The sequence below is a fragment of the Moschus berezovskii genome, chromosome 17, assembly GCF_049115385.1.
Source record: "Moschus berezovskii isolate FMDL1 chromosome 17, NW_MosBer_1.0, whole genome shotgun sequence".
Lineage (NCBI taxonomy): Eukaryota > Metazoa > Chordata > Mammalia > Artiodactyla > Moschidae > Moschus > Moschus berezovskii.
In genome coordinates this window covers 54,873,411-54,897,924 of record NC_142476.1, presented here as the reverse complement: position 1 = coordinate 54,897,924, position 24,514 = coordinate 54,873,411, and the positions used below count along the sequence as shown (strand labels likewise).

General features: G+C 42.6%; 1 protein-coding gene and 1 long non-coding RNA gene across 2 annotated transcripts in view; one reads left to right on the top strand and one right to left on the bottom strand.

The window, feature by feature from the left end:
- SELP (selectin P) overlaps positions 1–22,610 on the bottom strand; it is a 45,445-nt gene extending 22,835 nt beyond the window's left edge. Inside the window, exons 1-6 of the mRNA XM_055419678.2 lie at positions 22,510–22,610; positions 10,448–10,538; positions 8,052–8,438; positions 3,720–3,827; positions 2,842–3,027; positions 1,926–2,111 (exon numbers count right to left, since the gene is read on the bottom strand). Of these exons, the coding sequence (XP_055275653.2) occupies positions 1,926–2,111; positions 2,842–3,027; positions 3,720–3,827; positions 8,052–8,438; positions 10,448–10,538; positions 22,510–22,512 (961 nt within the window). The 5' untranslated portion in view covers positions 22,513–22,610. The remainder of the gene's footprint in view (positions 1–1,925; positions 2,112–2,841; positions 3,028–3,719; positions 3,828–8,051; positions 8,439–10,447; positions 10,539–22,509) is intronic.
- LOC148775162 (uncharacterized) lies at positions 12,591–17,274 on the top strand. The gene is made up of 4 exons (XR_016039631.1): positions 12,591–12,943; positions 15,060–15,217; positions 15,573–15,739; positions 16,927–17,274. It is a non-coding gene; the product is annotated as an uncharacterized LOC148775162 (long non-coding RNA).
- Positions 22,611–24,514: the final 1,904 nt, after the last annotated feature.

Here is a 24,514-nt window from a genome sequence, read left to right as displayed (position 1 = left end):
GCATTTCATCTCCAGAATACTCCTGGAGTTTTTCAGAATACAAAGACTGCACACAGTGACCTTAGACCTCTGGGTTTTACAGAATCAGGGTATTTAAGTTCCAAAGATCCTCTAGCGTTTCTCTCTAACTTTGCAGATTAAAAGTGAGGTTTAGAAATTTTAAGTGACATCCCTAAGGTCTCATATGTAGACAGTAATAGAGCTGGGCTTATAATTCAGGTCTTCCAGGAATTCACTTATCCAATATTTAATTTCCCACTATGCTATTCCCCATTGTTGCTTCATAAGATTCAATTGGTGTGAGGTATGAGGCAATTGCACAGAACGCAGTTTTGTGGTATTAGATACCTGCCTTGGATTGTATCACAGTCTCTCTTTAAGTGCAGTGTTCCTTTGATCCTTTGTCAAAGGCTGCCACCAAGGACTATGATGAGCAATCTGTCTGTGTGTCCTGATAGCCACTGTTCTGACTCTGTCTGAAGTGTAGCAAGGACACTGACACAGCTTCTAGACACTGGTGAGGCAGGCAGGGCAAAAAGAGGCAGAAACAAAGGCTGTCTGCGAGGTACTTTATACATACTATTTAATTGTATACTTTTTATATACTTCATCCTTATTAAAGCTCCTTGAAATTCATAGCTCTTTTCACAGAGGAGAAAACTATCCCTCCTGGGGGCTGAACAACCCATTTCAGGATCAGAGCCTAGAAAAGGTCATAATGATATTAAAAGCCCTTGATCTTCCCCACTGTATCATGACTCCTTGCCTAAATAGATAGCATGAAGTTATACTTCCCAGTGGACTGGGGGCTGCTGATGAAAAAATCATACCCTTGAAGACTGGCAAGGGTGGGGTCCCCCCAGCAAGGGCCAAGGCAGCAGTTTGTCCTTGCCCCTCACTCAATGGCAAGGTTTGCATTCAAATTTGCAGCTAGAGCCACTGCACGGGAAATGAGGGGATGGACACACTCCAGGATTCCTTTGGTAGGGGCTTCCAGGAACTCATACTGCATAGCTGGCCAGAATTACCAAGGCCATAGAGAAAAGTACTGAGGAAGGAGAAGCACCGTGCTCACAGCTGGGAGAGCAATGGTGAAACCACCTCTGGAAATCTTGAGTGGAGCTAGGAATCTGTAAGTGTCAGGAGATCCTAATGATATTTGTCTAGACTTGTAGAACCAAGCTTCAGGAGGACCTAAATCTCTTTAAAATAAAAGTTTCTTTCAAGACTCCTTTATCAAATGTCCTCTATCCCCTTTATTGCTGGAAACCTCTCCTGGTAGGTCTTCTAGCATCTACTTACAGATGGAGATGTCACTGTTCCAACTTAGGTGAAATTTATGAATGAGGTCATTCTGAAATTATTTGAGGGCAGTTGAGTTTTGGGGAGAGGAGGACTTCTAAATTTTGTTTACAGTCAGTAGTAAAATCAGCCTCTTGTTCTTCTAGAGCCTGACACTCCTTTCCTATCCCAGATGAACCCAGTCTAGCTGTATGTGTGTGTGTGTGCGCGTGCGTGTGTGTGTGTGCACGCGCATGTGTGTGTGCGCACCCGCGTGTGTGTGTGCGTGCTTGTGTGTGTTAGTCGCTCAGTCATGTTGCTTGATATGACTGAGTTGCTTGACTCTTTGCGACACAATGGACTGTAGCCTGCCAGGTTCCTCTGTCCATGGAATTCTCTAGGCAAGAATACTGGAGTGGGTAGCTTCTCCCTTCTCCAGGGGATCTTTCCAACTCAGGAATCAAATCCGGGTCTTCTGCACTGCAGGTGGATTCTTTACTATCTGAGCCACCAGGGAAGCCCTCAGTCTAGCTGAGTGGTAGGTAAAAGGAGAGTCAAGTTGTGATTCAGACTGGTTTCATCTGTGCTTCCAGCAAGAACCAGGTGCAGTGGACATTATACATCCCCAACCTCCTGGAACTCACCTTTACACACCGGAGTTGGGGCTGTCCACACCCCCGAGGCTGTGCACTGCACTACCTCTGGCCCAACTAATGTGAATCCCTCTTCGCAGCTGAAGCTGCAGCTGGACTGGTGCTGGAATGCTTTTGTGGAATGGAAACAGCTCATGCTTCCTTGCTCCGGAGACTTCAGAGCTGGGCACTGGACAGCTAAAAACAACCACAGAGCGATGGCATGAGGCCTGGTGTCATTCCCAGCACCTTGGAAACCTTAGGATGTTGCAACAGCTGTGTGTGTGTGTCTGTGTGTCTGAGTGCATGCACTCAGTTGTGCCCAACTCTTTGTGACTCCATGGATGCTCCTCTGTCCAAGGAATTTTCCAGGCAAGAATACAGGAGCAGGATGCCATTTCCTATGCCAAGGGATCTTCCCAACCCAAGGGTCGAAGCTGTTGTGTCTTTTTCATCTTCTGCATTGGCAGGCGGGTTCTTTAACCACAGCACCACCTGGGAAGCCAGCAATAGCTGTCTACATCTTCCCAAAATGTTAGGCAAGGTGATGAACTTGGTTGGTAAAATGGTACTTTCAGGAGCTGTTCGGAAAGACCCAAGCATCCTTGCTTTGTTTACTTTTTAAAGAAGCAAGGTGAAATTCTCAAATTAATTATACCCAACCCCTGAATCATTATTGTACTCTGTTCACTTTGCAATGAACAAAGGGAGAGGGACCTTTTTGTAATGCTTTGGCATGAGAATCAAGAATTAAACTCCCTCACTCCTCAGATGAAAATTAAAACTAGTGTTACTCTGGTTGACGGGCAATAGTAATGAGCACAATGTCCCATTTAGTGTAGATCTTGTTTTTCAAGTGGAGAAAGCCTCTGGTCCCCCCTGAAATTCTGGTTGTCAGTGAGGATGGAAAAGAACTGGGTGTACATACCTACACACTGTGGGGGTGAATCTGTCCAGGTTCCAGAAGCCAAACACTGCACCTCCCTGGGTCCATTCAATGTGTACCCTGCAGCGCAGTGGAAGCTGCATTGTGAGTTGAAAGAGAAGTTTCCAAGAGGGTGGCTGCAGTTCATGTGCACATGTTGAGGAAGGTCAAATCCGCCACACTCTCTGACTGTAAGGACAAAATATTGATTTCTTTCTTTGCACACTGAAAGACAATGTCAGGTTTGCTAAAAGCTGAAACTGTTTGTATAACCCATCTGAATCAATCTCCCTGGGCTTCTAACCTAACCTGTTCATCTTTACTTTGTTCCTTTGTATTGATTTGTTTTGTTTGTTTAGTCGCTCAGTCATGTTTGACTCTTTCGCAACCCCATGAACTATAGCCTGCCAGGCTCCTCTGTTCATGGAATTTTCCAGGCAAGAACACTGGAGTGGGCTGCCATTTCCTTCCTGAGCCAGAGATTGAACCACATCCCCTGCATTGGCAGGTGGATTCTTTACTACTGAGCCGCCTGGAAAGCTCTCGTATTGGTTGCATCTTGGGAAATGATCATACTTTCACTGGTGTTTATTTCCAGCAAACAAAATTAGCCTGAAAGAGTTCTCTTTGTTTCACTGCCCTTACATTTTCCCTTTTAAATTTTGAAATTTTAGGAGGACGTGTTCACTCTAAAAATAAAGTGGTTTAACCCTGAGTGTGTGATTGGCCAGTTTGAGTGGGGCAGACTGACAGACGGTAGAGAGGAGACCGAGGACTAGCCTGTACCCACTGGAGAGTCTCCAACATGATGATTTACTTCCTGGCATCACCGCTAGCACCAGACCACGGACCACGTTGCTATCAGCAAATAGTGGGCTCACCATATTCACACTCTGGTCCATAGAATCCAGGGTAACAGGAGCAGGTGTAGTTCCCAATGGTCTCAATGCACTCTCCTTGCTTGCTGCAGGACATGTCCTGGCAGGAGGCTGCGTGGATACAGAAGGGTCAGAATCACAGGCATTCCTAGGAGGTACGAAGAAAAGCTGGTTTCTTATTCCAAGTCTTAGCCCCACTTGGGTAACCTCGAGCTAGCCAGACAACAGAAAACCACAGCGTCCCCCGGAGAGCTAGACTGTTCCCTGTGAAGGGTGCCGTAGAAGCCTGCTGGAGCATTGCTTGGCTTCTATTTTTAAAATTTTTGACTAGAGGATAGTTGCTTTACAATGTTGTGTTGGTTTCTGCCATACAGCAGTGTGAATGAGCCATGGGTATACGTATGTCCCCTCCCTCTTGAACCTCCCTCCCATGCCCCGCCACCCCACCCCATCCCACTCCTCCAGGTTATAGAGCACTGGGTTGCGCGCCCTGTGTCCTACAGCAGCTTCCCACTAGCAATCTATTTTACATATGGTAATGTACATGTTTCAGTGCTGCTCTCTCACTTCGCCGCCCCCCCCCCCCCAACCCACTGTATCCACAAGTCTGTCCTCAATGTCTGCGTCTCTATTCCTGCCCTTACCGGTTCATCAGTTCTACCTAACTTCTGTTTTAGGCTGTATTTAATGTGGCCTAAAGAGGGGTTGCCATGTGGGGACACAGAGGGACAAATGGAGCTGCCAGTACATGGTCATGCCAGTACAGACAGAGAAGCTCCTCTGTGTGATACAAAATAGGTTGTGGCTCTTAACCAATCACATCCATAGAGTTGTATTATTATGGAAGCTCCTATGACAGATATCACAGCATGGAGGTTAGGAACTAGATGAGGGGTGGCAGGGGTCACATTTACATAATCAGAACCCATGCCCCACCCCCTACTATTATGTGAGCTCAAGCAAGTTCCTTCTTTGAGTCCAACCTGTCCAAAGTTAGGGCCAAAGCCTTTCCACTTTTTGCCTGCGTTAAGTCTATGCCCAGCACCACATGGCAGAGGAGCTGAATGAGATGTTTAAGACCTACTTGTGATCAAAGACAAATGACCTTATAGGGAGCTGTGTCATAGGTCTGAATATATGAGATTTAGATGGTACAGAGCATGACTGGCCTGCCAGGCCCTCCTCCCTAAGTCTGTGCCACTTGGATGACAGAATAGAGAAGGACAGAGTTTCCTTCCTGCAAGAGACCCTTTGAGGGCATTGGTACTGTGTGCCTGTGGTAGATTAGTATTAGAAATGATACTACAAAAGCACTGAGCATCTGTGTTGATGAGGCCACAGCTGGGAACAGGTCTGTGGCTAGGCTGTTTTCTGGTAGTATTTCCTAAGCCTGGCCACACACTGGTCCACACTGGGGTCTATCACAAGAGGAAATCCGTATGTCACATAGCGGGTTGTGCTATTTGATCTCTATGTTTCCTCTCAACTCTCAGACACTGTAGCTCTGTAAGCCGTGCAAGGTTCTACAGCAGTAAGTTCCCATGGCAGCCAGTGAGTTTGATGAAGCTGCACTGAACCACTGGGAAGCATTTCAAGTAACGAGAAGATGCAGAAGGGACTTCCCTGGTGGACCAGTGGTTTAAGACTCTGTGCTTGCAGTGCAAGGGGCCTGGCTTTGATCCCTGGTCAGAGAGCTAGATTCCTCATGCCCCAGCTAAAATATTCTGCATCCCGCATTTAAGACACCATTCAGCCAAATAAAAAATAATGAGAGAGAGAGAAGATGCAGAAAGCAACAGTAGCGCCTAGGTAGAAGTTTGGTCCACGTTTTCCCTCCTACTCAGCTTGACCTACCAGTGCTCTAGAGGGACACCTGCCTGCCCTATGCTCTTGAAACATAAAAGTTGTGTTCTGACTGTAGTTTCCTCAGGCCCTCAGAACTCTAGGAATGGAAAAACAGCCAGGTTCTGTATTCTACTCCATTTCAGGCTTTCCAGGCACATTAGTAACTTATATCCTTCTTGGACCTCCAGGAAAGAACATAATGGCGAGTCGATGAATCATTCTTTTTTATTTTTTTGACACCTTGTTCTGAGGTCTAACAAAGCCTGACATTTAGGGAATTATTCCAACTTAGTTTTCTTGTTGCAGGGTAGCGTATGTATCTATTTCTCATCTATCTTCCCACAGAGAACTGATGGTTCCCTCCACGCTTTACCTCTTGGATGGAAAAATGTCAGTGATAGTGGCTGCCTAGAGTATTGGGTTAGTAGAGATGGAAGCCAACTGTGTTCAGGTGAAATGGTATCAATTAGTGACATCCACCATTGTTGCAGGCTAGAGAAGTGGCATTGTTCCGTATCATTCATGCCAGTAATGTTCAATCTCTGTTCTTACTTGTAACTTTTTGCAAGTTTTTTTGAGGAAGACTATCTTGCAGATATGGATGCTGAAGTCCGAATAGGGAGGGGAAGCAGTGGTGTACTGCAACATCCTCGTGGCAGCCAAGACAGTCTGATCAGAGTGGGTTTAGGGAGCTAAAGCCCAGAAGAAGTAGGAAGCTGACTAGGAGATCAGTAGGATGAGCTAGCATTCTGGTAATGTCCATCCTGGCCTATAAAAAGCAGGTCATTGTTTTCTTTGTTAATACAATAATAAATAAGTTACTTATAAACTGAGATCTGTCTACATGACAACGTGTATATGGATGTGTTTTCCTGTGCGAGGAAAGGGAGAAAGTACAGGGAATACTCTATACTCTGTGTTCTGTTCCATTACTGCTGAGGTGTTCTGAAGGGAGGTGTTTATAATCTAACATAATTTAGAACATACACAGCAGAGGGTGGCATCTGGTAGATGATATATTGAGGAAGAAGCTTCAGAGTACTCTGGACTGTCTTGCCCAGGGCAACCCATACTCTCCCTGGCTTTAGTGTTCCTGTGCTATCCAGGGCAGGGGATGGGAAGTCACTCCATCAGAAAGATGGAGTCAGTTCTGGCATGCGGTGTGTGACTACCAGAAGACCAAGCTTTCACACATGTCTGCTCACTCTGGATCCTGGAGAGTAGAGGATCAAATATATTCACAGGATCTCACCTTCAGTTACCTCTTACCTTTCCTCACCTCTCACCTCCTACCAAAGTCAAATAGACCCAGAGATATGCTGTTGTTGGAGGGAATCTGTGAAGCATTGTCATCCTTGGTTATGTTCTCAAATTGTTTCCCAAGAATGTCAAGCCAAAAGTGTGGTCACATCAGTTCAGTTCAGTTCAGTTCAGTTCAGTTCAGTTCAGTTCAGTCGCTCAGTCATATCTAACTCTCTGCGACCCCATGAATCACAGCACACCAGGCCTCCCTGTCCATCACCAACTCCCAGAGTTCACTCAAACTCATATCCATCGAGTCGGTGATGCCATCCAGCCATCTCATTCTCTGTCGTCCCCTTCTCCTCCCACCCCCAATCCTTCCCAGAATCAGAGTCTTTTCCAGTGAATCAAGAATACCATCTTGGAGTCAATGTGAATTTGAAACTGGCTCCATTATCAAGGAGACTTCCCTCATGGCTCAGTTGGTAAAGACTCTGCCTGCAGTGCAGGAGACCCAGGTTCAATTCCTGGGTCAGGAAGAGCCCCTGGAGAAGGAAATGGCAACCCACTCCAGTATTCTTGCCTGGAGAATCCCATGGACAGAGGAAACTGGCAGGCTACAGTCCATGGGGTCACAAGAGTAGGACATGACTTAGTGACTAACCCCCCCTAACATCAAGGAACTTAGAACCTTGGGCAGGTTCCTGAATAGCTCTGAGCCTTTTCCTCATCAGCTAAAGGAGAGTTGTACTTGGAGCTGATTGGTGATGTTTTCATGAGGAAGAAACACAGCTAACACTAAATGGGCTAATGACATAAACAAATAATAATGCTTGGAACATACTGATGATCTGTAGGTATTAGTTCCAACTGTATCTCCTAGAGACAAGGCCAAATTCTCTCTCAAACTATACAGTCTCTTAGTCTAGGGCCCAGTGATGCTGAAAAGCTCTGGACATAAATTTTAGGAGACCAAAACTTCCTGAGCATCTATTTTGGCCATTATAAATTATAAGGGTGGACCGAATGATATTAAAATTTCTTTCTGGCCTTCAAAAGGCCAGTTTTTTCTAATTCTGATCTTATATTCTTCAAGATGCTCAGTAATGCTGCTTGACTGACAGTTCACTCTTTGTGTCCATGTCCCTGACTTTGAGATTCAATGTTATTGACTCGGGGGCTATATTAACGAACCAGAGAAGGCATTTTTTTTTAAACAGGTAGATTTTAGAGCCAAGAAGCCCCTACCTCTATAGCAGAGTGCTCGCTTTCTTCTCCAGCAGGGCTCATCATTCCACTTGCCAGGGGCTGACGGACTCTTGATGTAGATCTCCACACAGTCCTGGTTATTCTTCTTGTTGTTAGGCTCGTTGTCAGCCCAGTTCTCAGCCTCCTTAGTGAGAGTCTTCTTGGTTCCCACCCAGGTCCATTTATTGTTGATCTTTCGAATACCAATCCAGTAGTAAGAGTTGTAGTAAGGTATGGTCTCGTTGAGATAAGCAATCTCGTTTTTATTCTGGATGGCCACTAAATCCGTGTAGTACTTCTGGCAGAATATACGGGAATAATTCCATGGATATGATTTATTGCTGTAGTGGTAGGTCCATGCTGATACTTTTTTCTGGTTCATCAGCTCTAAGTAAAGGAGAGGGAGGATCAGGTTAGCATCCCTAATGAGAAAGAGGTTGTGAGCATAAGTATACTTCTGCATAGTCAGATGAGCCTGACTAGAATACCAAAAGCATGATCCTTTTATGTCTAATCTAGTCGTTTTTAGGAAAAAGAATGGTCTCCATCTTTTTGTTAAAAGTATTGATACACTTTAAGGCAAAATGAGAAAATGTGCTCTTCTAGACTTGTGGACACAGTGGGGGAAGGAGAGGGTGGGATGAACTGAGAGAGTAGCATTGGAACATATTCATTTGTACATGTAAAACAGATTGCTAGTGAAGTTTCTGTGTAACACAGGGAGTTCAGCTCAGCGCTCTGTGATGATGCAGAGGGGTGGGAGGGGAGGGGTGGGAAGGAGGTTCAAGGCAGGGGAAGATATATGTATATTTATGGCTGATTCACATTGTTGAATGGCAGAAATCAATAAAACATTGTAAAGCAACTATCCTCCAATTAAAAATAAATTAAAAAAAAAGAATAAGAAAGTGTCCTCTCCTGAGGATCTTTGGTATTAATATTAAAGATTTGGAATCACCAAGTTCCGGCATTGAAGGGGATCTTAGGGGCCTTCTAACCTTCTCCTTTTAGAAATGGAGGAGATGTTAAATACTTTGCCCACGCCCAAATTAAATGACGTGTCAAATGTCTTGATGGCTGCCTCATATCTACAAGTACTACCTCTTCACGTGGGAAATAAGATGCTTTATGATCTGGAGCCTACCTGCTGGTCCAGCCTCATCACCCACCATATTTACTTTTCTTCAGCAAAAACAGAAATCACCCACTTCCATGACTTTGCACACGCTCTTCCTTCTCCTCTGGCTACCCTTTTCTGCTTAGGCTTGGTAAACTTTTCCTCCACCTACTTTCCATGACGCCTCCAGGTGGGCGTGATGTTCCTTCTCCAGGAACCCTGTCTCTATCTGCGCCTCCCTTACTGGCAGGTATTATCTGTTTTATGACATGGACCACACCTGCTAGATTGTGAATCCTAATGGGGGTCTCTTTACCTCTGGATTCTTAACACCAAGCAAAGAGCTTGGCACTAATCGGGCATTCCCTGCATACTTGTTGAGTGAAAACACCAGGTTTGTGGCAGAGGCTCATCGTATCGTATCTCCTGTGTTGCAACATTACACTCATCCCACTACTCTGGGCTGTTTCCCTTTGATAAATTACTCTACTTCCTCCATCTCTGCTTACTCACTTGTTAAAATAGCACTTGAAACAGGCCTTTAAGAGAAATGTTTATGAAATCAAATGAAATAAAGAATGTGCCCTTCAAAAGTATAAAGGGTATTAGGACACAAAGTAGTGTTAACCTAGCCAGTGCGAGCTCACCCCCACCAGAAGAGGCCAGTTCCCAAGTGAAGAGGTGCACAGTGTAAGCAATCAGGCCTGGAAATGGCTCTTTTTCCTGTTTATGAGGTCTTGCTCCTAATCAACCCTCTCCTCAGCTGCCCACGTGAGTGTTGGTTCTGTTTGCCTTCCCTCACAGGCCCCTCTATGGCATTGTTTTGCTATAAGACTTTATTCTGATACCACCAGGGCTGGATTCTGACTTGCATAGAATTTTGCCTTCAGAATCCCCTTCCTCAGTAATAAAATTAAAACTTTTATAACTGCATTGGTTTAAAGATGAACATATTAGTATTACACATGAAAACATTTTCTTTGGCCTAGAAGAAAATGAATTCTAAAGAAATTACAGCATTTCTGTGGCTCTCTAAAAGTAATGCATGCCTGTGTCTATTGAGTCTAACGCATAAATTGGCCCTGGGTGTATTTTTGTATGTTCTCCCTGAAGCCTCTCCTACCAATATAGTGGTGTTGGGTGCATTTCCCCCCATCCAGGAATCTGGGCTTGGACAGTTTTCCCATGCCTCACAACTGGCTACCATCCTTAGATTTGCCCACTTGGAAAAGTTACCCTAATCCCTAAGGATCAGGTGAAAGGTTAGCATGAGGTTTACCGAAGATCAGGACACTGAAGCAAAGGAGTTGGACAGTTCTGAAGACCACTCTCTGAAATCTCCATTTCCAGATGGTTTTTGGGCAGCTGGCCTGAAACAAGAAAACTTCCTTTTAGTGTCCATGTGTAATCAATGTGGCCAACCACTTCTACTTAATAATCATGGTCTTGAGTGACCTGTCTGTTTCCATTAGGGGGTGGCTCAAGCCTTCTGCTCTATTTTTATTTCTCGCTACTCTGCTTCAGTCCTCCCCTAGTTGAACATTGCATCAAGGCTCAGAACAGACTTAATATCTTCATTTATTCAACAAATATTTATTGAGTAATAACTTGGTGCCACTAGTATTTTCTTTTAAGATGTACTTTGTAGTATTATGTTAAAAATACTATCATTATTATTATGCAATAATCTCCCTTTAAAAACTGGTATGCCATACTCAAGAATAACAGGAAGTCTCACAATACCTCCCTGATCTACACAGTTGTCTGGCCTGTACTTTAATGCACAGAACATCAATTAGTCATGCTGCACTATGCCATCTCGGAGAAGGCAATGGCAAGCCACTCCAGTACTCTTGCCTAGAAAATCCCATGGATGGAGGAGCCTGGTAGGCTGCAGTCCATGGGGTCACTAAGGGTCGGACACGACTGAGCGACTTTACTTTCACTTTTCACTTTCACACATTGGAGAAGGAAATGGCAACCCACTCCAGTGTTCTTGCCTGGAGAATCCCAGGGACGGGGGAGCCTGGTGGGCTTCCATATATGGGGTCACACAGAGTCGGACACGACTGAGGTGACTTAGCAGCAGCATGCCATCTATTCTGTATTATTGATCTATGGTTTCTTGCTTTACTATTATTCAATGCTTAATGCATGTGTATAGATATATATAATTTTTATTAATATATGAATAATAAGCTTATTCACCTTGAATCTAGAGCAAGGATGACTTCTCATAAGCTCCCTTGTGTTGGGATTTCATCAAATCTATTAACATGTTTAAAGCGTTCTTGACTGTGTGGATCACAAAAAACTATGGGAAATTCTTAAAGAGATGGGAATACCAGACCACCTGACCTGCCTCCTGAGAAATCTGTTTGCAGATCAAGAAGCAAAAGTTAGAACTGGACTTCGGACAACAGACTGGTTCTAAATTGGGAAAGGAGTACATCAAGGCTGTATATTGTCACCCTGCTTATTTAACTTATATATAGAGTACATCACATGAAATGCCAGGCTGGATGAAGCACAGGCTGGAATCAAGATTGCCAGGGGAAATATCAATAACCTCACATATGCAGGTGACACCACCCTTATGGCAGAAAGCGAAGAAGAACTAAAGAGCCTCTTGATGAAAGTCAAAGAAGAGAGTGAAAAAGTTGGTTTAAAACTCAACATTCAGAAAACGAAGATCATGGCATCTGGTCCCATCACTTCATGGGAAATAGCTGGGGAAACAGTGGAAACAGTGACAGACTTTATTTTGGGGGGCTCCAAAATCACTGCAGAGGGTGACTAAAGCTATGAAATTAAAAGACACTTGCTCCTGGAAGAAAAGCTATGACCAACCTACACAACATATTAAAAAGCAGAGACATTGCTTTGCCAGAAAAGGCCCATCTAGTCAAAGCTATGGTTTTTCCAGTAGTCATGTATGGATGTGAGAGTTGGACCATAAAGAAAGCTGAGCACCAAAGAATTGATGCTTTTGAAGTGTGGTGTTGGAGAAGACTCTTGAGAGTCCCTTGGACTGCAAGGAGATCCAACCAGTCCATCCTAAAGGAAATCAGTCCTGAACATTCATTGGAAGGACTGATGCTGAAGCTGAATCTCCAATACTTTGGCCACTTGATGCAAAGAACCGACCCACTGGAAAAGACCCTGATGCTTGGAAAGATTAAAGACAGGAGGAGAAGAGGATGACAGAGGATGAGATGGTTGGATGGCGTCACTGATGCGATGGACAGGAGTTTGAGTAAACTCCGGGAATTGTTGATGGACAGGGGAGCCTGGCATTCTGCAGTCCATGGGTTTGCAAAGAGTTGGACACAACTGACTGACTGAACTGAACTGAAAGTGTTTTTAGACAAGTAAGTTCTGGAGATGCTCATCCAGCACTTTCATGTTACACATAAGAATACTGAGGGTTAGTAGAGTCAAAAGCAACACATTGAAAATGACAGAAGCAGAGCCTAACTTTGAAACAAGAACTTTTGCCACTCTACTTTTTTACTTCTGTAAATCTCCAGGTTTTCAAACCCACCCTGCATTGCTGTTGTAGATGATGAAATATGTGACATGCCCAAGCCAGGTTGCCACATCTTTGCTCATCCAGAGCCACCCCAGCAAAACCAGCAACATAAAAATCATGCATTTGTTTTCTACTGAAGTTATGTTGCTCTTCCAGCCAGACTGCTACCTGAAACCCTTTCTAGATAGAAATTCTCAATTGCCACAGTTGGCTCCAGAGATAGATGATGTAAGGCCTATGGGGGTAAGTGGTGGTTGTGGTGGTAGCGTGTGTGTGTGTGTGTGTGCATGCGCGCACAGTGTATATGTACTGTTGACTCCAGTCAGACCAGATAGTGTGGGGCATGTAACACAAATCAGTGCAAATCTTCCATACAGTGGGGTTATTTTTATATAAGAAGCCTGGCACTTTTCTATCTAGAGTTTCTGAATATTGGCTTTGATAAGCAGGAATGTTTTGTGTACTTACTAGAACACTAATCAACTGGCCGCTGCAAGACCTATTATCAAATGTTGAGAGTATCATAATGTTATGATTTATGGTGCTATTTCTTTGCATAGGAAGTATGGCAATAATCCCCTTAGTAGGAACTTAATCCCACAGAATTCTCTGTGGATTATATTGTATCACCAGTAATTGTTATACCACTTTCAATTTAGTACCCAACGAGTGTCACGCCAGGTGCTATAGCAGCAATCTTCAAACCAGAATGAGCCTGGCTTCCCAAGGGGTACATAAGCAGGGAGAGTTTAAGTAAATCTCTGTTCAGATTCTCAACTTTATCTTCAACATGTACACTTCCCTAAAACCAATCTGCCTACAAATGTATCTACTTCTTCCATTTTACAAAAGAAATCACACCTTTTGTAACCTGACTCTTTATTCATCATTAGGCCTGTCTGTATGTAAAAAACATCCGGTATGCCAAACAGAAACCATCCAAAGTATTGGTGTAGATCTGACAACTTGAATGCTTCAAATGATAGTGAAACAAATCCTTTTCAAGTCAAGGAGTTTTCCATTTCTCTCTTTTCATTAACTTGATTGGGACATGAAACTTGGAAGGAGTTCAAAGAATTTAGAGACATCATTATAAGAAGCTTCCATTTCCATTTACTTATTCATATGAATAAAGGTCCTTAATGTTTAATAAAGTCCTTACAAAATGAAATATAGGAATAGAATCGATGGTGAACTTGTTTGATTATATCAATAAATAATATTCACACAAGGTTACATGGATAGGGAAAAAGCCCCTCTCCTTATGTAGAGATGTGTCTTCAATACCATTTTAAATATGGAAGTTAAAGTTGCTTATTAAAACTTACAGTATGTTTATGCCATTTTTAAATTGTGTACTAAAAGTAATTGTCATGCTAACTCAATCAAAAAGGAAAACATTTAACACGTAGAGATTTATGATTTCATAAAATTGAATCTCTTACATTTCAGCTTAATTATATTTTTATTTATATAAAAATATATGATATAGTTATCAATAAAATAAGCTTAAAATGTATTAGGTTAAAATTCTGTACAGGAAATGAAGTAGAAATAGGTATTAAAGAAGAGACAACAAAAAAGAAAAAAATATTAACGTCCCTATTATTAGGAATTAGTTTGTGTTTTTTTAAAGTGATAAGTGTTATCAGATTACTGTGGTATTTTATTCCACTGGATAAACTCTAGGAAATGATGTAACATTTATTGTGAAAGGCCAATTTTTACAATTCACTGGAAATTCTGCCTTTTATTTTAAAACTTATGATTAAAAATTTAGCTCTCCACTTAGAAGGGTTCAAGAGGTTATATAATTTTCCAGGATTTCGATGGGGGGCAAGTACAGAAGCAAAAATATTTCTGGTGAAGAGCACAGTAATGTAGCTAATGAGATTCAGTATTTGCCTCTGAATCTGCTGGCTCTTTCCCAGGTAGACCAGGGGATCATAGTGTTTATCATCTAGGGGGTGCTCTTCCTGTGCCCCGAGAAAGTGATTTTCTTCCTGTGGAGAGTATTTCTACAGATTTCTCTGGCTTTGGGGCCAGCTCAAGGAAGAGTGTTGGAATAGTGAGCCAGTGAGGCTCCTACCCACATCTGCATTTCCAAGTCCACCCACTATCCCAGCAGAACCATTTTATGTCTTAAGTTGTTTGTGTGAACTTTTCAATATGGTTTGGTTTAGCAAAATAGAGACAGAGAGAGAGAGAGTGCTGGTTTTAAACTTCTTAAGATTTTAGAGGACTGGCAATTGCTTCTGATTAAGACACAACACTGAGAAAGGAAAATGCAAGTCATTGTGTGTCTCCTGCTTTAATCTGACCATCCTTTTCTGTTTTCTCAAATCACGATTATACCAAGAATCACCTCTCATTCTATAAGAGTGGCAGGAGACTGTAAAGATGACTACCAAGTCAATTAAGCATTTCTCCAGCATTCTATAACAGGTCCAGGACTACCGTCACTGCCTACCACTGAGACTCAGTGAGTTCAGATGATCTGCCGATGCTTGCACACTGGTATGTATGTTGGCTGAAGACAGTGATTCTTTTTTTTTCTCCTAAGTTTAATTTTTATTTTATCTTGGAATATGGTTGCTTTACAATATTGTGTTAGTTTCAAGTGTGCAGCAAAGTAATTCAGTTATGGATATACATATATCCCTTCTTTTTCAGATTCTTTTCCCATATAGGTCATTACAGAGTACTGAGTAGAGTTCCCTGCGCTATACAATAGGGCTTTGTTGGTTATCCTTTTTATATGTATAAAGCACAGTGATTCTTATTCTCACAGAACTCATGAACTCCTTTGAAAGTCTGATAAAAGCCATAATCAGGATTCTTTTTTAAAAATTTCATACTTGCAATTTTTCAGACAATTTCAGAAGGCTCATGGACTCCCAGAGCAAATCTCTGTGTTAACTGTAAGATGGCTCCTTGACTCATTGGCAACTGACAAGCATTTGGTGTGTGGGTGTGGAAGATGAATGATGCTTAAAAGCCTTCCTTCAAGCAATAATTTTCCTCAGAAACTTCCTTGGGGTGAGGAAGCTTTCTCACACTTGTCCCTACTTTCACTGTCACCTTTAGGACAAGGCAGCGCTAGATCTAGGATGGTGAAGAGTTAAGGTTTCTGTCTTGGTGTCTATGACTAAACAAGTGCTGAAACCCCAGGAAATACCTCCCGAGGAGAAGCAGCCGTGTGCTGTGTTCATTTTTACTGTAATATTCTTTGGCAGCCTACATCAAACCGGAAGTCACTGGGAAGGAGTCTGAGACCAGGTTATTGGAATAACATCCTGTGCCTGTGTAAACCTTCATGAAAGCTGCTTTCCACTGTGCTTGTCTTTAAGTTTACTTTCCAAAGAAGTAAAAGTGAGTGTGGGGGGAAGAGAGAGGCAGAGACAAAGTAGAAGGGGCAGGAAGTGGTTCTTTCCCCTCAACCTTTGCATAGAGCTTTTAGATGCCAGTAGCAATCCCATGTCTGCCAGCATGCCGGGTGGCTGACAAAGTTGGCAGGAAAGGTACCACAGAAAGGTGATTCTGTTCTCCTGCCTATGTTGTAGACCACAGCCTTGCACTTTAGAGGCTGAACCTTCAGTGTCTCTCCCTAGACCCGTCTTCTGCTTAGGTCCTGTCTGATTCTTCTCCTTCCTCTACATTTCAGTTTTATTAATTTCCTTGCCTCCTCTTTCTTCCTCAACCCCTAGCTCCACCACTCTCCAAAACTGCTCCTTCTGAGTTTACCACTGACATCCCCATGACCAAACCTGATGCAGTCTTTCCATCATTATCTTCCTTGACCATTCTGTAGCAATTAATGACTACTTCCTTTTGCTTAAAATGCTTCCCTGGTTCTTCTCTTGCTTCTATTCTGACATCTTGAGTGATTGTTCTCAGTCTTTTCCTGAATGCATGTCAACTCTGCCTTCACTTGCAGAGACAGAGATTACCCTGGGTTCCTGCCTCCAGGACCCTCTTCTCATCAATCTTCTGCTTTCCTGAGGCCTCCTTATGGTCATCTTCATGTCAGTGGGTCTCCATCAGCATCTCCACCCCTGACTTTCCTCCTGAGCATGAAGTCTGCAATCCAAATGCAGAAGAAACCTATTTGCACTCAGCTGGAGGGAGCAGCTGGCAGAGCCATCTTAGGACAAGGGCTATGACTTACATCTGAACCCCAGCCATAGTAGAGAACAGATGCTTACTGCTTAATAAATGTGTTACAGAGGACTTCCCTGGTGGCTCAGTGGTAAAGAATCTGCCTGCCAATTCAATCCCTGGTCTAGGAAGATCCCACTTGCCATGGAGCAACTAAACCTGTGTGCTGCAGTTGTTGAGCCTATGGTCTAGAGCCTGGGAACCCCAAGATGAGTCACCACGATGAGAACCTGTGCACTGCAGCAAAGAATAGCCCCCTCTCCCCCACCTGCTCTCTGCAACTGGAGAAAAACCTGCACAGCAACGAAGACCCAGCACAATCATAAATAAATAAATAAAATGATATTAAAAATATGTTACAGATGAATAAATGAACGAACAAGTGAAAAAATAGCAAGGGAATGACTGAAAGTAAAACGGAAGCATGCTGAATGGAAAAATGTTGGGAAAATGTGATAATTAGAATTAAGTACAATAGGTTACAGCAGTGATTGTATCAAATTTAAAAGTGTATTGTATGGGAGGTGGGGGGGAGGTTCAAGAGAGAGGGGACACATGTACACCTATTGGCTAATTCATATTGATATATGGCATAAATCAAACCAATATTGTAAAGAAGTCCTCCTTCAATTTAAAACCAAAAGTGTGGTTAGATAGAAGAGTATAAGAAGGCTGTACAAAAAATATGTTCTAGGCACTTTGTCTCATTCTCTTGGAGTGTGAGAGAAACAAGGGCATGATGGCTCACGTCCCATATTGAGAGAACAGAGGAGCAGGACTCACTCACTGAACTCTATGTGGGTGGCTTTGGGGCCAACTCAAGGAAGTGTGTTGGGACAGTGGCCAGTGGAGGAGAGGTAGAGAATTCAGGACCTACCATAGCTGGTGTGTCTCAAGAAAGCCTGGAGAAGCATCAGATAGCAGCAGCTCTTAGAAGAGGGAGAGGAGATGGCAAATTCCATTAACTTTCTGGAGTGGGTGTGTCCCTTTGAAAGGCTCCTGCACCAAAGAGGGCTCATATAAAGTATGCATGTTCTTATTATTGACAGTATCCCTGACCCAAGCCCCACAACCTACTTGCCCACAGAGACCCTCAAGTCCTCCATCAAGTAGGACCAGGGAAGGAAGACCAAAGATCCCTTCATATCAGTCTGCCATCAAATCCTATGGATTTAACCTTCTGATGAGCTACCTGGCCATTCTCCAGATTTCCACTTTACTGCTGCAGCACTAATTCTGACATTTTCACTTCTTTCCCAGACCAGAGAAATCATCTTCCCCTTGATCCCTTCTTCTCAAGTTTACCCATCGCTAATTGTTTATCTCTAATGCCATCAGAATGATATTCCTAACACAAAATCTGATCATATTGCTTCACTACTTAAAGTCCATCAGCTGTTTCTATTCCCTGAACAATACATACCAACTTCCTAAGATGACACTTCGAGGCTCTTTAAGATGAGGCTGCTTCTTATTTATCTAATCTCATCTCCTGCCATTACTCCTCAATTACCCCTCTCCTCCACCACAATTCTACCATGCATTTATAACAAGACATCTTGTACTTTTCAGAATACACCGTATGTTCCCTGTGTTCTTTTTATGCCCAGAGCACCCTCTCCCTCTGTGGGTCCCTAGCTCTAGTAGAAAAAGAATCTCCTCCTTAAAGGAGCCTTCCCCATACTAACCCCTTCCTCCCCACACCAAGATAGGCATGTCCTTGTACTGCCTGTGTTCTTTCCCACTACTTATTTCAATAACTATCGATTTATTAAGTGCCTACAATGTGTTGGATACTGTTCCAGGCAATGGCATTAAAATGATTAAAAAGATACAGTTCCTGTCCTCATGAAATGTACATTCTATGGAAGACAGACAATGAAGCAAACACCAATACATATACAACAGTACTGAACAAGTAAACATAAAAAACAGAAGATAGTGATAAGGGGTAGTTAGAGAATTAAAGCCAGGTTATGTGATAGAGTGACGGGGTAGTGATATTAGGAGGGAGGTCAGGGAAGACCTCTCTAAAAAGATAACATTTAGACTGAGAGCAGAATGACCAGAAGAAAGCAGTGAGAAACAGGAGGAAGAGCAGTAAAGATAGAAGGAAATGCTAATACGAAAGCTTTAAAGTGGAAGGAAAGTGTGGAGTGTTCAAAGGACAGGAAGAAAGCAGTGTAGCTGGAATGGAATGAACGAGGGGAAGCAAAAGACGAGATGATGCTGGGGACAGATCGCTCTGGGCCTTTGGGAACCAAAACAAGGAGATGAAATTTTTGTTCCAAGTGCAAGTCATGTGGGGCAGCAAGCAGACTTTAAGAGAGGGAGCGATGTGGTCTGATTGCTGCTGAAAATTGGGAAGTCCTGGGGGTTAGTTGAAAAGAAGTTGGTTCATGGCCAAATCGTGTGAGTCAGAAATACTGGTTGCAGAAGGAATCCAACTGCCAGGGTTTTGAACAGAGAAACATCCTGAATCGATGGCGTTTTTCTCTCTTTTTAAAATTTGTGGTAATGATCTGTAGACTTTTCAAATTGAAAATGTAATAAGTCTATGTTCAGTCTCTGAGTCATGTTTGACTCTTTGTGACCCCGTGGACTTCAGCCCACCAGGCTCCTCTGTCCCTGGGATTTCCCAGGATTTCCATGGGATTTCCCTTCTCCAGCAAGTCTACAGGTGATTTTAAACAAATTATTTCTCTTCAACATTTATTTACATGTATTTCTAACATACTGCTAGGTACATGGTGGGGTACCAAATGAATATTTGCAAATGTTGGGTATTATAATATCTACAGAATCAGTTTGTTTTGTCTTAGAAATTTCCTATGGGAAGGAAAGAAAATTAAAGAGGGTGAATAGGAATCCAAAGGTGGTGGGAAGATATGAGAGTCCTTAAGGTGATAGAATTACAAAACTTCTTGGTGGCAGAGTCGAGATTTTCTAGGTAGTACAGCTGATCATATAGTTTCCCTTAAGTTTCTGGGTGGTGGTGGTAATATAGTATAGCTTTTAGTGGCCCCAGCCTAAAGGCAGAAACTGAAACGGTGAAACAAAGAGATCTAAAAGCCAAATAACCAATAGAAATAAAGAGAGGAAAGAACCCAGGCCATCAAAACTAAGAATCAAAGCATATGTATATATTTAAATCAGACTCCTGATCACCATTATATAGGGTGAAATGTTAATATTAAAAACAAAGTAGCGTACTTAAAAGATTTTAAGTCATCTGGACCATCACTGAACTATATCTCTAAAATATAAAGGATTTATTTTGTGTGTTTGACTTTATAAAATTTCTATTTTGCTTTTCAATCAGAGAAATGAATTACTTAGAAGACAATGTAATAAATGCCATTTATGAAACACCATATGCTACCCTCTAGGGTCAGGTCTAGGGTCTTTTCCCAGGGCTGCCTGTTGAGTAGTAAGTCACTTTGATGTTTGGGGGTTTGATTAATAAGTTTCCACTTATAAAATCCTGAAGCTGAACTTTCTAAGACCCAGCAGCCTGCCCAGGAGAACGTGAACCATTTAATTCAGTTCAGTTCAGTCGCTCAGTCGTGTCCGACTCTCCGCGATCCCATGAATCACAGCACGCCAGGCCTCCCTGTCCATCATCAACTCCCGGAGTTCACTCAAACTCATGTCCACAGAGTCGGTGATGCTATCCAGCCATCTCATTCTCTGCCGTCCCCTTCTCCTCCCGCCCCCAACCCTTCCCAGCATCAGTCTTTTCCAGTGAGTCAACTCGTCGCATGAGGTGGCCAAAGTATTGCAGTTTCAGGTTAGCATCAGTCCTTCCAATGAACAACCATTTAATTACATTTTGAAAAATAGATAATGAAAGCAAGAGTAAGAACTAGAATTAACAGACCTAAAGTGGTTAAAAGGCATAGATGAAAGTGAACCCAGACCTCCTGTTTAGCCCACTGATACCCTAACGCTGGCGTAATTTAACTGTAAGTTCCCCATTTAGAGCTCCCACATTCTGAGATCCATCTGGTTGAAAACGCACCAGCAGATAAACCTTAATATGTTTCCTCACGTCCTAGGGTTAATTGAAGCCATTCTGAACTTGGAGTTGAATTTACATGCAGAGTTTGGGGTTCCCGAATCCCAAGAGACAAATGTGCTCCAGGTCTAAGGAAGAGGTCTTGTCTTTGGAATATTTAAAACAATCCCAGGGCTGGAGTTCTTAGCACTTCATTGCAGAGTCCCAGCCTAGTTCCAAGAAGCCAATGGAGAAACTTCTGAGCTTAAAACACAGGAAGTGAAAGGGTAGGGTTCTTAGACATGGAAGTTTGGGGACCCACTGCAGTTATCCATAAGGCTCAATGTTTATGTGGATGTCTGGTATTTTCATCTGGGAAAGGATTCACACCTTTCTTCAGAATCTCAAAGAACTCTGTGATTTAGTCTGTTAACATTCCTCTAAAATAAAGGAGGATCCCAGGGAGAATAGACGAAAGAAAGAAATAACTGTTCATTCCTTTAAGTTGACCAATTCAGGAAATATATGCAAGAGATAAAGAGATAAAAGAAATCTACATTCTTACATCTCTGGAGTTCACACTCAGAACAGACTCAGACTGCTTCCTCTTCTTTTCATCATCCTCTTAGCCCTGTTCAACCCAACTTGTAAAATCCTCACTAAAGTGTTTGAAAATTATTCTATAGTAAAGCAAAGAAATGGGGGTGAAGTGAATATAAGCACTACTTTCTTCTGGTGTTCCATAGAAAGGGGCTCAAAAACAGGGACAGTCTGCTTCTTCTCTAGCCACAGACTAAAGGATTTTAGTCCCTAGGACTGTATGAGATACACCTTATAAGTCAAGGATAAAACTGTGTGTTTGTGTCTTATTTAATGAGTTCAAGAATGCCCTTTTCCTTGGATCTTTCCTGGATTTCAGATCCTACAAAATCCCAAGAATCTTCTCTTTCTCATAACAATAATACCTAACATTTACTAACCCACAACTATGTGCCAGGTTTAGACCTACTTGTTTTTCAGCTTATTTAATTCCCACAGTGATGCTACAAAGTAAAGTACTATTATTCTGTCCATTTTACAGATGAGAAAATTGAGTCACTAGCAGGACTAAGAGTTGTGACAGAAACAGAAACTGTGTGGCTAGTCCACATCAGTCCCAGCAGACTCCTAGGGTATAGAGAAAGAAATGAGAGAGCTGGGATGAGAAACCATTTGACTGTAGTCTTGTACCAGGGCACTTGCTCAGCCTTGCATTCAACCTAGACAGGAGAGCAATCCTGGAGAAGAGTTGAGGGTTAACCAGGATTTGCTCCAAGAGAGTCCCTGTAAGCCCTGCTAGGAAAGACAGTACCTGTGGAGCAAGAGGACAGAAATTCAGATACAGACCACATCCAGTCCAACAGTGTACCTTAGGTCAAACACCTAGCCTCTCTGGAAGGCACAGCAGCTTCACTTGTAACATGGAGATAGCAACTCAAAAGAATGCTGGGAGGGTCAAAGTGGGCAGCAGGTTTTGAAATTCTTACAAACTCCATGGGTCTACTCAATGTAAAAATCCATAACTACTGCTATTCCACATTTTAGGAATACTTATCTGCCTGACCCAAACCTCTTCCACCCAACCACTTCCCATAGCAAAAAGAAATGAACTTACCATCTCTTTTGTGACACGGCTGACTTTCTGCTGTCTGTCCGGCCCAGGCTTCTTATAATCTCGCTGCCACCACTCAGCTGTCAGGCTGTTTAGAAAAGCACTTCCTATTCACTTTCCTGAAAGTCACCACAGCCCTTCCCACGAAGTTAGAATGTTGATAATATGGGAGCAATGTTGGCAACTTAGAAATAATAGTCACCGAGGAAGCGGGAGGGAGGGGGGTACAGACTTCCATGGGAGGTGGTCTGAAGACAGACAGGGGCAAGTGTGAATCACTCCTGGACATTCCAGGGTGGGTAGTGCAGGAATCATACCCACGTCCCCCAGTGGTCAGGTTTCCTTGATATGACCTGTGATAAGTTACTCCATTTTAAGGTCATATATCGGAAAACACACTTGGTCTTAATCATTAATGTAAATTTTCCAGTTACTGTAAAGTCTCAGTGAATGTTTTCTATTCCAGCAGCTTTCTGAGCAAAAATAGTTACCAAAAAAATTAGGTGGGAAAGGGAAAGCCACTGAGGGTTTTCTGGCATCTGGAGGGATTGTTAGAAATAGTTTTGGAGTAAGATATAAAACAGACATGGGTCATTATTAGAAGGGAACTTCTGCTTCTTAAATTAGAAGAAAAAAATGTGAAAATGGTTAGTGTTGGGGAAGTAAAAGACTGTGTAGCACAGTGGTTAAGACTTGCGCTCTTTGAGTCAACTGCCTGAGACCCCTCTTGGCTCCATGTGTGGCTGTTCTCTAGGCAAAAATGCTTAAACTCTCTATGCCTCTTTTTTTTTTTTTAAACTGTGGAATCTAATGGTAATAGAACTTACCTTACAGAGTTGTTATGTGATTAAATGAGTTGATAATGCGGAGTGCTTGAAACAATAACTGGCCCACAGTTGGCCCTCAATGAATATAGGCTATTATTACTTTTCAGATATGCCATCAGACAGTAAAACCAAGTATCAAGCATTTAGTGTCAAGTCAGAAAACCATAACCCCAGTTTATCCCTTCGGAATTCAGTTGTGCAGTAGTGAGTGTTATTTTTCATTCACTACATGATTATTACAGCCTGTAAGTAGGCATCTCATGGACTGATTGAAAGTGGAATAAAATGGAAAAATCTGGAAGTCCAAAGATAAAGATGATTTAAGGACCTTGGAGCTGCATTTGAACTTAGGAGCTTGGAATGAAGAGGAAAGGATTAACACATGGTAGAAATAGAAAGCCTAGTAAAGGAGGCAGTGATGGAGGAATGGAAGCAGGGGAACAAGGGATGTTGAGAGACAGGAAAGCACAGGGATCTTTGAGCAGCATGATGCAAGGGTTTAGAGCCAGACTGCCTGGCTCCATCACCTACAATCTGTGTGACCTGAGGAGGTATTTTCCTCCTGTGACTCAGTTCCCTCAGCTATACTAACAAATAAGGATAACAGTCACCAGTCATCATCAGCACATGGAATTGTTTGGACAGTTAAATGGATTAACACTTGAAGTGCTCAAAACAATACCTGGCACAGTGCAAATGCAGTGGATGTGTTCACTATTATTTTCCTAAGACTCGCCCTGCCTTCCTCCTATTCTTATTTTTATACTCTAGACTCTCTTTTTGACATTGCTTCATTTAAAAACATTTATCAGACGAATATGAGGGAAGGTGCTAGGTAAACTTTAGGTTCTAGCAACAATATGTTTTAAGTGGGATAATGTTAAATTGAAAGGCGTGAGGGAAGTGGAAAAGAATTCCAAGGAATAGGAATGGAAGGAAAGTACCATTGACTGTTTAAAAGCTGTTCAAACTGAAACCATTTACTCAAATGGATTTAGTCTAGTAGAAAAATCTATATTGTTTCTAATCGCTGCTGCTGCTGCTAAGTTGCTTCAGTCGTGTCCGACTCTGTGCGACCCCATAGATGGAAGCCCACCAGGCTCCCCTGTCCCTGGGATTCTCCAGGCAAGAACACTGGAGTGGGTTGCCATTTCCTTCTCCAATGCGTCAAAGTGAAAAGT